Here is a 13,905-nt window from a genome sequence, read left to right as displayed (position 1 = left end):
AGTGACCCCTTAATTATCAAAATTCGTCAGCAGGATGACTTCTGGATCTCCACCTTTTTAGACCCTCGCTACCGTCCCATAATGGGGGCCTTTTTTTTACACCCACTGAGAGAGAGGACAAACTGACCTATTACAGAGAGATTCTACGTAGTCAGTTGGCCGATGCCTATCGGCCACATAGTCCATCCACTCGCAGGTCTGACTCGGGGGGCCCTCTGCGCTCACCTTCCACTGCCATGACTGCTGGGGAGGGGAGGGGTGGCAGGAGCAGTTACCAGCTCAATCAGCAGCAATACCCTTAGTCTACAGTCGTTGATGAGTAGCTTTCTTCACCCACATAGTGAAGCAACTCATCAGCAGGTAGACATGGGGCAGGACCTGAACCAGCAGGTGGTGGCATACCTTGAAATGACCATGCCAACAACTATTGAAGACCCACTGGACTTCTGGGAAGCCAAACTTGATTTATGGCCGCAACTATCAGAGCGGGTGTTTAGTGCGGCCGGGGCAATAGTCACCCCAAGGCGAACTCGTCTGTCCACTAAAAATGTTGAGAGACTGACGTTTGTCAAGATGAATCAGGCATGGATCAGCCAGGATTTCCAGCCACCAATGCGAGATGCCTCAGAGTAGATTGACCATGCTGCTACACCAACACTTCCCAATTATGGTTGGTTATGAAACCCTCTTGGGTTATCAATTAGGGTTATGAAACCCTCTTTGGTACTGCCATTGTCTGCTCCTTGCTCATCCTGTGTCTTTCAGGAACTACTTGCCTCACTGATGCCTGGGGCCTTGGGCCTTTAATTTTTGGATGTTTAGCAGTTGCTAAATATATACTTAATGCAAATGTCAACATTGATCTTTAAATGTAAGGGGTTATGAAACCCTCTTGGGTACAGCGAATGCCTGCTCCTGACTCATCATGTGTCTTTCAGGAACTTCTTGCCTCACTGATGCTTCTGACCATGGGCCTTTAATTTTTGGAAGTTTAGCAGTAGCTAATACATGCTTAATGCAAATTTCAACAATGACCTTTAAATTCTCGACGCTCTGCCAGGGCCTTCTCCTACCCCGCCGGGGCCGATCCAAGGACCTCACTAAACCATCCAATCGGTAGTAGAGACAGGCGGTGTGTACAAAGGGCAGGGACTTAAAGGGTACCTCTCATCAAAAAAACTTTTGATATATTATAGATTAATGTATGCAGAATAACTTTACAATTGCATGTTATTAAAAAAATATGCTTCTTTCTATTTAATTTTCCACTTTGAAGAAATGACCACTAGGGTTCTCCTTACCAGTCCTGGCAGCAAGCATTTCAGACTCATGCTGGAGTCCTAAACACTACGAGCTGCCAGTCTGCTTTGTTCACAATGGAGAACACTCAGAGCTGCCAGCCTGCTTTGTTCACAGCCTGTTTGGCTATGAACAAAGCAGGCTGGCAGCTCTGAGTGTTTAGGACTCCAGCATGAGTCAGAAATGCTTGCTGACAGGACTGATCGGGAAAAATACAATAGAAAGAAGCATATTTTTCATTAACATGCTATTGGAAAGTTATTCAACATTCATTAATCTAAAATATAGCAAAAGTTTATTTGATGAGAGGTACCCTTTAATGAACCCGAGCTTATGACCCGCACTTAGTTGGGATTCTTCTTTCCTGGCAAATAATTGCAATCCCTGATCCCTATCACGAACGGGGTTCAGCGGGTTACCCGCACCTGTCGGTAAAGGATAGACACACGCTGGTCCGTTCAGTGTAGCGCGTGCAGCCCTGGACATCTGAGGGCATAACACACCTGTTATTACTCAATCTCACGATTGATCGTGCAATGTAAGGGGTTATGAAAGCCTCTTGGGTACTGCTGATGCCTACTCCTGACTGCTCCTGTGTCTTTCAGGAACTACTTGACTTCATGATGCTTCTGGGCTTGGGCCTTTAATTTTAGGATTTTTGAAATACATACATACATGCTTAATTAAAATTTCAACATTTATGGTGCAATGTATGGGGTTATTAAACACTCTTGGGTAGTGTTTTTTTCAAATTTTCTGATAATTTTCACAGTAATAAACTTGAATTTTCCAGAATAATAACCATTACACCATTGAACGCTTGTTGCGTGTGATTTTTTAATTAAAATTTTCAAAATTATTTTAGAGAAGAATGTCTTTTGGTGGCCCACCATCCTGCATTATAGAGTCTTCTGGACTCTTGGATATGCGCTTGCTCTTAAACAAAGGTACAAAAACAAAAAATGGCCGGTCAGGGCTATGGAGACGTTGCGCCTACATCTTACGGCCACATGAGCCCTGTGGGTGCTTGTGAGATTATGTCCTTTGTACCCACACGGCGGGGTCTGGGACACAAATTTTGATTTAAATTTCAAATAAAAAAATCTGACATTTCAATGGTCTCCTCATGCATCAGCCAACTCCAGGCTGTATCATTCAGGTAATATATAGAAAGCACCCTCTGTCCTAAATTTTCGTCAAAATTTTTCATCAAAAAAGTATTTTTTGTCTTTTTTATTAGGGATTGGGAAGTTTTGATGCGTACTCATGCATCAGCCAACTCCAGGCTGTGTCATTCAGGCAATATATGGTTTGATGGCGCTGCTGGGCCTGGGTCGGGGAATTTCAAATTTTCTCATAGGTAGCACCCGCTGTCCAAAATCTGGTTCAAAAATTTCTAAAATTGTCGTGTTTTTTGGGGGGGGATTGTGAAGCCCTGCTGTGTACTTGTGCATCAGCCAATTCCAGGCTGTGTCATTCAGGCAATATATGGTTTATTGATGTTGCTGTGGGGGCTTGTTGGATTTGGTCCTTCGTACTCACACGATGGGGTCCAGGCCCCTCAAATTTGGATTTAAATTTCAAATTAAAAAAAATCAGACATTTCAATGGTCTCCTCATGCATCAGCCAACTCCAGGCTGTGTCATTCAGGTAATATATGGTTTACTGATGCTGCTGCTGGGCCTGGGTCTGGGAAATTCAAATTTTCTCATAGGTAGCACCCACTATCCAAAATCTTCGGTTTAAATTTCTTAATTCATCTTTTAATCTTAGGGATTGTGAAGGCCTAGTGTCTACTCATGCTGCTGGCAACTCCGGGCTGTGCCATTCATCCACAATATGGTCTCCTCATGCTGCCAACACCTCCACGCTGTGTCATTCAGCCACTATATGGTCTCCTCATGCTGCCAACACCTCCACGCTGTGTCATTCAGCCACTATATGGTGTCCTCATGCTTCAGCCTCATCCAAGCTGTGCCATTCAGCCACTATATGGTCTCTTCATGCTGCCGACACCTCCACGCTGTGTCATTCAGTCACTATATGGTGTCCTGACACTGATACCACCACCAGGCTCTGTCATTGTGCTGCTGTGCGGCAGTGATTCTAAAAGCGATGCCAGTAATATGCATGTTATTCTGAATAACAGTATTATTTCACTACCCCAGCACACTCCATATGCATTTTAGAACACAGCAAAGTGTTCTATACCCCTACAGAGGCTGTATGTAGGCTAGAAATAGCCTTTTTTAATATAGATTCGCCACGAAAAAATTCGGATCGAAACAAACTTTTTCGGAAAATTCGGCAAATCGGCCGAATCGAATTTTTGAAAAGTTTGCGCATCTCTATTCGCATTCATTGCAAATCGAATATTTCACAAAATTTGTAACTAATTCTGGTTCATCAGCTTCGATTCGCTGAACTCTAGTTGAAAGTTCTGTGAAACAAATTCTAACGTTTTGACTGTGCAGCAGAATCCCACTGAAATCAATGGGATGCTACTCCAAAAGTAATCCAGGCAGGCAAAATCTACATAGTGTGAACGGGGCCTAAGATTCTAGGGTACCTGAGGCTAAGTTTCCACTTATTTTTTTTTTCTGCCAGTTTTTGGAAAACTGCCACTGCTGTTTTTGAGCCAGAAAGGTATTCAAAAGGAATAGGACATACACTTTTCCTACCTTATGGATCCAGGGGCGGACTGACCGGCCGGTCCATTCGGCCATGGTCCAAAGGCCCGGCCGGGAAAATGGCCCGCTGTCCACCTCATGTCATATAAAAAATAAAAATAAATGTATCTATTTTTTTAAATAGCCGGGCTGTTACAGTTATTCCGCTCCCAGACAGCCACTGTAGTGGCGGCCCTTTGAGAGAACTGCAGTGGCTGCCTGGGAGCGACGCTGAGGTCACGTGAACCTCACGTCTAAGTGCAGCAGTGCCGGAGTTTACTGCTGCCGCCGAAGACCAGTGCGCCCGGCCTGCTTGTCCTCAGTGTACGGAGCCCTGCTTGTCCTCAGTGTAAAGAGCCCCGCTTGTCTTCAGTGTATGGGAGTCCAGCTTGTTCTCAGTGCAAGGAGCCCCGCTAGTCCTCAATGTAAAGAGCCCAGCTTGTCCTCAATGTACACATCCTTGCAGCCAATAAATCTTTGCCTCTGCCATTACTTTTCGCGTGCCCTCTTTGCACGCAAGCCATTACTTTTCGCGTGCCCTCTTTGCACGCAACACCACATACACAGTCCCGTATACTTGAATGGGGATTTACAGCACAGGAATAAAGTCTTTTTACATAGGGAGAGTTCTCTGTTTACAGTGGCAACAGCTGTAGGCACACACCCGTATCCTGTTCATAAGACGCCAAAAAGCTATGTGGTAGCCTTGGGTGGTAGGGTATATGGGGTGTAGCTGTGCGGATACTAAAGGGTGCTTGCTTAACCATTTCTATTCGTGATGCCAGGGTGAGGGCTATTCTCTGTATGCTTGTCCTACCGCCACCTGTCCCAAGAGCAATAGGCAGATAGGAAATAATTGATTGTCCACAACCAGAGATTTGCAGAAACTTGTCGGAACTTTTACTGAAGATTTTATGCAATAATGAACAGGAACAGTCCATATAACAAAGTCTATTAGAGCTTGACAAGTGGTTGGGACCTCGTGAGTCTATTGAGCTTAGGAAGGTAATTGTTGCGCTGATCCACTGGATTTAGGGGTTTAGATTCGGTCCAGTAATCAAGCTAGCTTTAGCGGGGATTGAGATTTTAACTCACGGTTTAGTTTCAGGCTGAGGCCGGCAGGCTTCTGGCCTAGCTTGTCTTTGTAATTTGCGCTGATCCGTCCTAATAGTCTGGCATCCACGAGAGCAGCAACCCAAGAGAGCGATCATTGGCTACAGATCCCTTATATGGGCAGGGGCTGGACTTAAGTTCACTGGTCCATAACAACTGTCAATCTTCTGTACAAAGAGTTATGGGTAAACATGTGAACCAAGGACCTCCAAAGATCCTCCAACATACCATAGAGGAATCAACATGAATCACATGACCGAAGGTCCTGTGACCGCATCAAGGTAATTAACATTTATAAACATTTTATACATATAACACATAAAATTTTAAGGTAAAGAGGCAACTGGGGACTTACTCAGCAGGCGGACCCCATCCCTTACTAGGAACTCTGACTTTGGGGACCACCACACAAGGTACAGTATAGCATATGGTACCGGGATACCACAGTTGTATGTATCTTCTACCTACCTTTCACCGCTCCCTACATGATGGCAGAGTCTGAGATATAAGTTATATGTGAAATATAACTTATATCTCTGACTGTGCCGTCATGTAGGGGGCAGTGAAAGACAGTCTGACTCACTACAGTTCCCTCCAGAAATACTCTGTGCTATTTATGTAATAAATCTAAGAAGCCTCAGCCTCACCCAATAAGGGGGCAAAAAAGGTAAAGTGTGAGGCTTATGAATGGACTAGTTGCTAGGACACCCGTTGGTGAAACCCATTATTACTGCCTTTTTCTTGCATTTTCCCAGCCCTGTGTCCAGGATTATCTTTATCCTCTATCTGGTCAGGTTGTATATCTACATAGTGTACATTGACAGCAAGGCTGTGGTTAGTTTACTATCACTTATAACTTTAATATAGTACTTTTTTGTTACCTAAGTACAAAGGAAGGATTGTAAACTTATTTAAACGGGTGTCCTGGGTGGGGTCCGCTGGGCTCCCCCCTGTTGTGGGTGGGCATGTTTTGTGCCGTTTTAAATGTTTTTGTGGGATCTATTTGATTGGTATCTTTGTCTATGTTTTTTGTAACTAATAAAGATTTGTTGAACTAGTCGTGTGTGCGCTATATGGTGTACTTTTTTTTGCTGGTTTTTGTATGAGTTATATATCTGACTGTGCCATCATGTAGTGAGCGGTAACTGGTGCCAGTTAAACAGATATGTAAATTACTTCTATTAAAATGTTATAATCCTTCCAGTACTTATTAGCAGCTGTATACTACAGAACAAATTCTTTTCTATTTGGGATTTATTTTCTGTCATGACCACAGTGCTCTCTGCTGCTCTAGACATTTCCCAAAATGGACAGAGGTGTCAGCAGAGACACTGTGGTCATGACAGAAAATAAATCCCAAATAGAAGAGAATTTCCTCTGTAATATACAGCAGCTAATAGGTACTGGAAGGATTAAGAATTTTTAATAGAAGTAATTTACTAATCTGTTTAACTTTCTGGCACCAGTTGATTTTAAAAAAAATTCCACCGGAGTACCCCTTTAAAGGTAAGTGGAGGCTGGAGACAAGTTGGACTGGGTATCACAGACAGAGAGCCCAAGTTGGCACAAAAAGGAGGAGTTCAGTGTTTTAAGGCACTTGGTGTAGTTATGCTGATTGGCATTGCCATCCCTCAAAGTACCCAATAGCCTCAAGAGCACTGCACCCTCTATTCCTTTCTATGGCAAATATTCATATACATACTGGGCGCGAATAGGGGCAGCGCAGAGGTGGAGCCAGGGGTGGAGTCTTGATGGGGGCCCTTGCTTTTTTGGTCCAGGGGCCCTGAGTGGTGTCAGTCTGCCCCTGTATGGATCCACTTCTGACTTTAGCAGTGGCAGTTATCCAAAAACTGCCAGAAAAAAACCTAGTGGAAACTTAGCCTTAGCTAGCCACCACTGGCACAAGAAACAGTCTTAAAAGCAATTCTGTTACATATATCAAATATTAGAATTTGTCCATTATTAAGCAGGACCATTCTGATAACAGATCAGGGAAGTATGGAAGTAGAGCCCTGCAAAAAACTATTTTCCTAATCCTGCTTCCGCTGAATTTTTGACCATTACCACTAGTGTTGCTCGCGAATATTCGCAATTCGAATTTTATTTGCGAATATCGCATATTCGCGAATTCGCGAATATTCGCGAATATAGCACTATATATTCGTAATTACGAATATTCTTATTTATTTATTTATTTTTCACAGTACACATCACAGTGATCACCCCTCCCTTCTTCCAGCTTGTGTGGTGTAAAGAAGGCTCTAATACTACTGCGTGAGACTGGCATACGAATTTTCGCATATGCGAACATTTGCATATGCTAATTTTCGGTTATGCTAATTTTTGGATATGCTAATTTTCGCATATGCTAATTTCCGCAAACGAGAATTTTCGCATAAGTGAATTTTTCGCACATGCGAAAATAAACGCGAATATTACGAATATGCGAATTTAGCGAATAAATGACGAATATTCATCCATATATTCGCGAAATATCGCAAATTTGAATATGGCCTATGCCGCTCAACACTAATTACCACCCACTTCTGCAACGTGTATATTCCACTCTTGCCCACAAACGCAACATATGCTTCCAATTCTGCCAGCTCCTGCAAACATTCTGTCACAGCAGCTTTTCACTTTTAAAGATGCCATCTGTGGATTGCATGAGTTCATGGGATCAGCGGGACCCACAGTATATTTTATAACCAACCGCCTGTTCCCGCCCACAACAGACTGAATACCTCCCGCAAATATTTTATTGGGAACCGTGGATCCCAATCCCAGTGCAGTCCTCTACATGGAACTGTAAATCCCTTAGGCTTACTCGTCAGTCCACAGTTATAAATGGACCCTTTTACAGCCCCCTGAGGAAGCACTTTGGAAGCAAAACAATCATTGGGGTTTGGTGGGTAAGGTATGGCACCCTAATAGTTTTTTTTCTTTTTGTTTTTTTGGCTCATTTATTCTGCATTATAATATATTTCTCTTGTAGTGGTGTGAGGCTCAACTGTAGGCCTTAGGCTCAGGCTTTTGCTTGACCCTCAAGATATATATCCCAGCTCACACTGCTGCTATGGTTTTATTTATATAGCCATTTGGTCAGACCTTGCACCCACCCAGCTCTCTGCTGTATTCTGGTGCCTTTGTCTTTGTTTTCCAATGTTTGTATTCTTTTGTGTTCTAGTATATTTTATCATGTTTTTATATATGATTCAATAAAGTTTATATTGATTATTTTAATTGGTAATCCTGTCCATAATTCTCTTTTTTTTTTGTGTTTTCAGTACTTTAACCATTATCAAATGTAAAGTACCCTGGACCCAAGGGCTACATAAATAAATAAATAATAATAATTTAGACAGGGACTGATGTGAGTAATAATAATAATCTCTGCACAGCGCTGTGGAAGATGTAAGCAACAGGAAACATATACAAATACAGACTACTAATGTTGGAAACACTCTCTAAAAAAATTTGAAATAACACATAGAAAAATGTAAACGTGTGATATGTAAATCAGGATAAATGGCTTCCCCATGAAATATGATAAATGTCACAGGAATTATTTTAGGTAAATGGTGCAGTTTTGAAAGCTAATCAAAAGATGATAAATGTGAAGTAATGGAATTTATTCATTTCTGACAACGACCAATAAAATGGAGCAATAATTGAATTAAAGTTGCTACAATTGTTCAGTGCAAACCTAAATGATTTATTAAGTCATAAATATCGGCATAGAACTGATATCTTAATGAAATGCTAATTGCTGGCTCCTAATTAATAATAATGAATAATGAGCATAGTCCTAACAAGGCATTTCTTGTTTGATAACATATACATTCGCACATTTTTATGAAATTCTTAAAAAAAAAAGTAAATGAGTGTATTCCCTAGAAATGTGTTAATGACTTAATTGGATCAGTCCATTTTGTAGCCATAATTCATTAAGACATTTTACGATTGCAGAGCCAAAAACACAAGTTTGTGATGTATGGACAGAGATACATTGTAAAATTGTGCATGTATTATAATGCACATATTACCTAAAGGGCTCGATTGTTTTAGATCATTTGTTTGGCTTCCTGAATTCTCTTTTGTAACCTATTGTATTAAACCACTTATAGAACAATGACAAGCATAGATTACTATGTGCAATGTACTCTATTCATTTTCATCTTCAGCTGTAATAAGTTGACATATCCTCTGTTCACCTGTGTCTCTATGGAGAGAAGGTGACTGAAAACTGATATAATATATATTATTGGTATCTCAACTGTGTCAAAGTGCTTATTTATACAAATCCAATCAAACTGTTCCTTGATTTGAGTCCTTCATTTTAAGCTCCAACTTGTAATGCTGAATGCAATGCATTCTTTTTATTTCATGATAAATTAATAAAATCATATTTTTGTGGTTCTTAACAACTTAAAGACAACCTGTGGCCAAAAATGAGATTGCATTAACATCAAACTGCTTAGGGTGTCCCGATCACGAACCTTTTTAAAGTTTCTTGATAAGCCCTTCTGTTCTTGAAATATGAGGGTTTATCATTTGTATGACAACTCAGGGAATCAGTCAGATGGACGAGAACTTAATTTAAATAATAGGAGTGAATATCAGGTGATGGGTGAGATTATACAGTCACAGGGTGTGAATTAGACATACATGCCCCTCAATGTACAACATTTACACCCCTGACTGTATAATCCTGCCTATCCCCTGATATTCACCTGAAAATAAGTTCACACCCATCTGACCGATTCCCTAAATTGTCAGACAAAATATAGACCCTCATGGAAGGGGGTATCAATAAACTGTAAAAAGGTTTGTGATCAGTTACTCTAAGTTATTTTGTGGGTAGATAGTGATAAGTCACCTGTTCGTTTCTATTTTTAATGTTCTCTTGGGTCAGTCTAATCTTATAAGCTTCTATAAGGAAGCTAGTTCCAGATTGAACCTGGGTAAAAATGTGGATGTTTTCCACCTAAACTTTTCAAAAGCATTGGATACTGTTAACCTAGAAGGTTAGTACAAAGATGAGAATGCTGGGACTTGACTAACATTTTTGTGATTGGAATAGCAAATGTTTTAGTTATAGCAAACAGAGGGTGGTTATCAATGAAGCATACTCTCAATCGATCACAGTCACCACAAGGGTCACCATTGGGCTCTCTTTTTTCAATATGTGTTTTATAGACCTTTTGGTGATATTGGACAGCTGGAGGCTTGGCAGAGAAATGGCAAAGGAAGCTTAACCCCTAGAGGACCCATGATGTAAATCTATATCATGTTGCCCTGGGAGCATGCACTTGCACATGACATTTACGTCATGAACATGAAGAAATCACAGGAGCTGAGCTTGCTTTTTGCCCAACAGGTCCCAGCTTCCATCAGCATGGGGGACATCAGTGATCCCACAGATGGCTGCCCCTAACCCTTTAGATGCCATGATCAATGCTGATCACAATATCTAAAGCAGTTGCGGTCCTTGTAAAACTAATTGGACCACCCACAGCCAATTGTGGAGGTCCAATGATTCAAGATGGGGGCCAGAGTTTTGCTCCGGCACTCCTCTTGTATGATCGCAGATTGTACTCATCCGTGCTATGCCAATGCAAAAGATTGCTATATAAATGTTAAAAGAAAAGCAATAAAAAGTTTTAAACATTTATATAAGCCCGAAGACTACAGAGCTCACTGCCACATGATGTTGAGATGGTTGTTTCAATGCCCAAGTTCAAGAAGAGCCTGGATGCCCTGATTCTGGAAAATTATTACACATACACATAACTTATATGTACTAGATTTCTAGAGATGGGTCGTTGACCCAGGAATTTACTGAGAGACATGAGACATCACGCAGCCAATTGTGAGAGTCCAATTATTCAACAAGGGGGTAGGAGCTCTGCACACCAGCTCCCGCAATCCTCTTGTATGATCGCCGATTGTACTGATCAGTGCTATGTATATATAAATGTAAAAAAAAAAAAGAAATAAAACGTTTTGAAAAATATAAATATGTAGAAATGTCTGAACTATTAAATATAAAGTTAAAGGAAATCTGTCATCAGTGTCACCTGCACTAACCTGTCAGTACAGACAGATGTAAAGGTGACACTGATGATAACCATACTTATCTGGTCCTGTTGTGTGCTCCCGTTCTATTGCTCGTTCCGGGGCTGACTTGGAGCATGGGCAGTGCTTCCTGATGTCACCGCTACTGTTTGCTAGCAGCAGGGCTGAGCAGAGAAGGTGCAGCAGTGACATCAGTAAATTCTGCCCATGCTCAAAGTCTGCCCCGGAACAGGAGATACAGAAGAAGATAGCGTGAGAACTGGAGCACTGAACGGGATCAGGTATGGTTGTGATCAGTATCACCTGCACTACCTGTCTGTACTGACAGGTTAGTGCAGGTGACACAGATAACAGATTTCCTTTAATGATCCCGTACGGTGAGCGAAGTAAACATAAAAAAAAATACCAAAGTCTAAAATTTACATTTTTTTGTCACATTACATCCCAGAAAAAATGTTATAAAAATTAACAGTAAGTCACATATGCTTAATAGTGGTACCAATAAATTATGGTGCAAAAAATGAGCCCTAATATAGCCATGTATACAGGGGGAAAAAAGAAAGTTACAGGGGCTTGAATAGTGCATTTTCATGCATATTCATTTTCTTAAAAAAAAAGTTTTCCTTTTTTTCTAAAGTAGTTCAGAAACAGACAAAAATGTAAAGTTCGTATAGTTTTACCCCAAATTGCACTGCATAAGAACAAAAACCAAAGGTGGTTTTTTCAACTTCCCCCCACATATATAAAAAAAATTTTGATGTGTCGTAAATGTTATGACAAAATGAAAGGTGTCACTAGAAAGTACACTTGGTCCTACAGAAAACAAGCCCTCACATGGCTCTGTAAATCGAAAAGGATATATATATATATATATATGTATATATATATATGTATATATATATATATATATATATATATATATATATATATATATGAAGATATATGAGGCCATAACAGAACTAGAAGAGGTGCAGAAGAGGTGAACAATGACTAGATGGATTACAGTTCCAAGATAGATATACAAGATATACAAGCTTGGGTATATTCGGTTTAGAGAAAAAGACAGATTAGGGGAGTCTAATATTGCTGAACGTAGTTGCAGCCAACCATACATGCAGAAAGAAATGTATAGTCAGTTGTGGTCTATTCAAATAATCTTGCAACCATATCATATATGCAAAGGAATTATTGTTCAGAATAAGAGTAATTTTTTAATGGCTCTCAGTTATGATTTACAGTGGGAGATCCCAAATTAAACATGCATTAAAGACAGCTACACACACTAATAGGGTTTATGGAAATAGGTTGTCATTATGAGACAATCATTTGTTCCCAGAATATGGTTAATTAGTATAATTTATTTTTCAGGATTTCATCAGCTCTGTATTTATTCATTGTATATAAATCCTGAAATTTAAAGGCGGTAAATTATGAAATCTGAAGTATTGTTTTTTTTCTATTTACATAAATTGAACTTTTATTATTACTTATTCATTCATTCTTTTAAAGAATTCAGGGTCTGGACCCTGGAACTTCCAAGAGAAAAATATCTTTCCACTTGATTGCTTTAATATTTTTTGTCATACTAGTCTGTTAAAAGAGTTGGTCAGGGTATGCATCTATTTATCTGGCTGCATGGAGGGCACCTGGGGATTTATTCCATCTTGTAGTCTCTGTATTAATGACATTTTACATTTGTTTTCTGTTGGCATGCACAATCTTTTTTGGTCTTTGCTTTGTTTTCTTTTATATTGATGAGGTATAGAATAGAACTATTCTCATCTTCAACGTCACATGAATTCATTATCTCTAATTGTTAGCTAAATAATTCATGGAATCCGAAGGGAAAAAAATCTAATAAAACACTTACTTGGATCGAAGACCCATTTGTCTGTCATTGGGACACATCCAACGGTTAGAAGAGTTTCCAATCACTGTGTCTGTCATTTTTCTTCAGTGCCTATGCAAAAAATATGCAATTAATTATACAGTCAATATATTTACTTGCTGTATGCTTTAAATCAATACTAATATAGGTCACAGTACAAACAAAATATTTTCATTAAAAAAAATAGTACCCCTTTGTAGTGTACCTGTCATCAACAAAAACTTTTTATATAATGTAGATAATACCATTATATGTATATTTGTAATATACATTGGTTAAAAATGTGTATATTTTTGTCCCTGCAGCTATTGTCTGTGTGTCTCTATGAGGAGTCCAAATACAGGAAGGGAGGGTGAACAAGCAGGGCTCTGTGCACTAAGAAAAAGCAGGACAGTGTGCACTGAGGCTCTATAACATGCTCCTGGCTCATACATCAGGATGATTGACAAGCCAGGAGCCTGCACAGAGCCCTGCTTGTCCTACCTTCACTTCCTGTTTTTGGACTCCTCATAGAGACAAACAGACAATAGCTGCAGGGACAGCATTTTTTACCCAAAAATATACACAGTTTTTAACCAATATATACTACAAATGTACATATAAAGGTATTTTCTACATGATATCAAAAGTTTTTGTTGATGACAGATACACTTTAATGATTTAGTCTTTATGTGTATGTGTGTGTAGTCTGTGTGTATGTAAGAGTGTGGTTTGTATCTGTAATGTCTTTGTGGGAAACTTTTATGTGTGTGTGGGTGTAATGTGTATAATATTCCTCTGTTATGTGTGTGTACAGTATGTATGTGTAACGTGTAAAAATGTGTGTAATATGAATGTATACATGTCTCTAATATGCT

General features: G+C 39.9%; 1 protein-coding gene across 3 annotated transcripts in view; it reads right to left on the bottom strand.

Annotated features, from left to right (window-relative positions):
• The window catches only part of RPH3A (rabphilin 3A), a 289,809-nt gene that overhangs the window by 192,773 nt on the left and 83,131 nt on the right, over nt 1–13,905 (bottom strand). For all 3 annotated transcript variants that reach the window (XM_056536654.1, XM_056536658.1, XM_056536662.1), the window contains exon 2: nt 13,031–13,120. In XM_056536654.1, coding sequence (XP_056392629.1) covers nt 13,031–13,107 — 77 coding nt within the window. In that variant the 5' untranslated portion in view covers nt 13,108–13,120. The remainder of the gene's footprint in view (nt 1–13,030; nt 13,121–13,905) is intronic.

Source organism: Hyla sarda, chromosome 1 (genome assembly GCF_029499605.1).
Source record: "Hyla sarda isolate aHylSar1 chromosome 1, aHylSar1.hap1, whole genome shotgun sequence".
Taxonomy (NCBI): domain Eukaryota; kingdom Metazoa; phylum Chordata; class Amphibia; order Anura; family Hylidae; genus Hyla; species Hyla sarda.
This window is presented reverse-complemented; position numbering and strand designations above follow the sequence as displayed.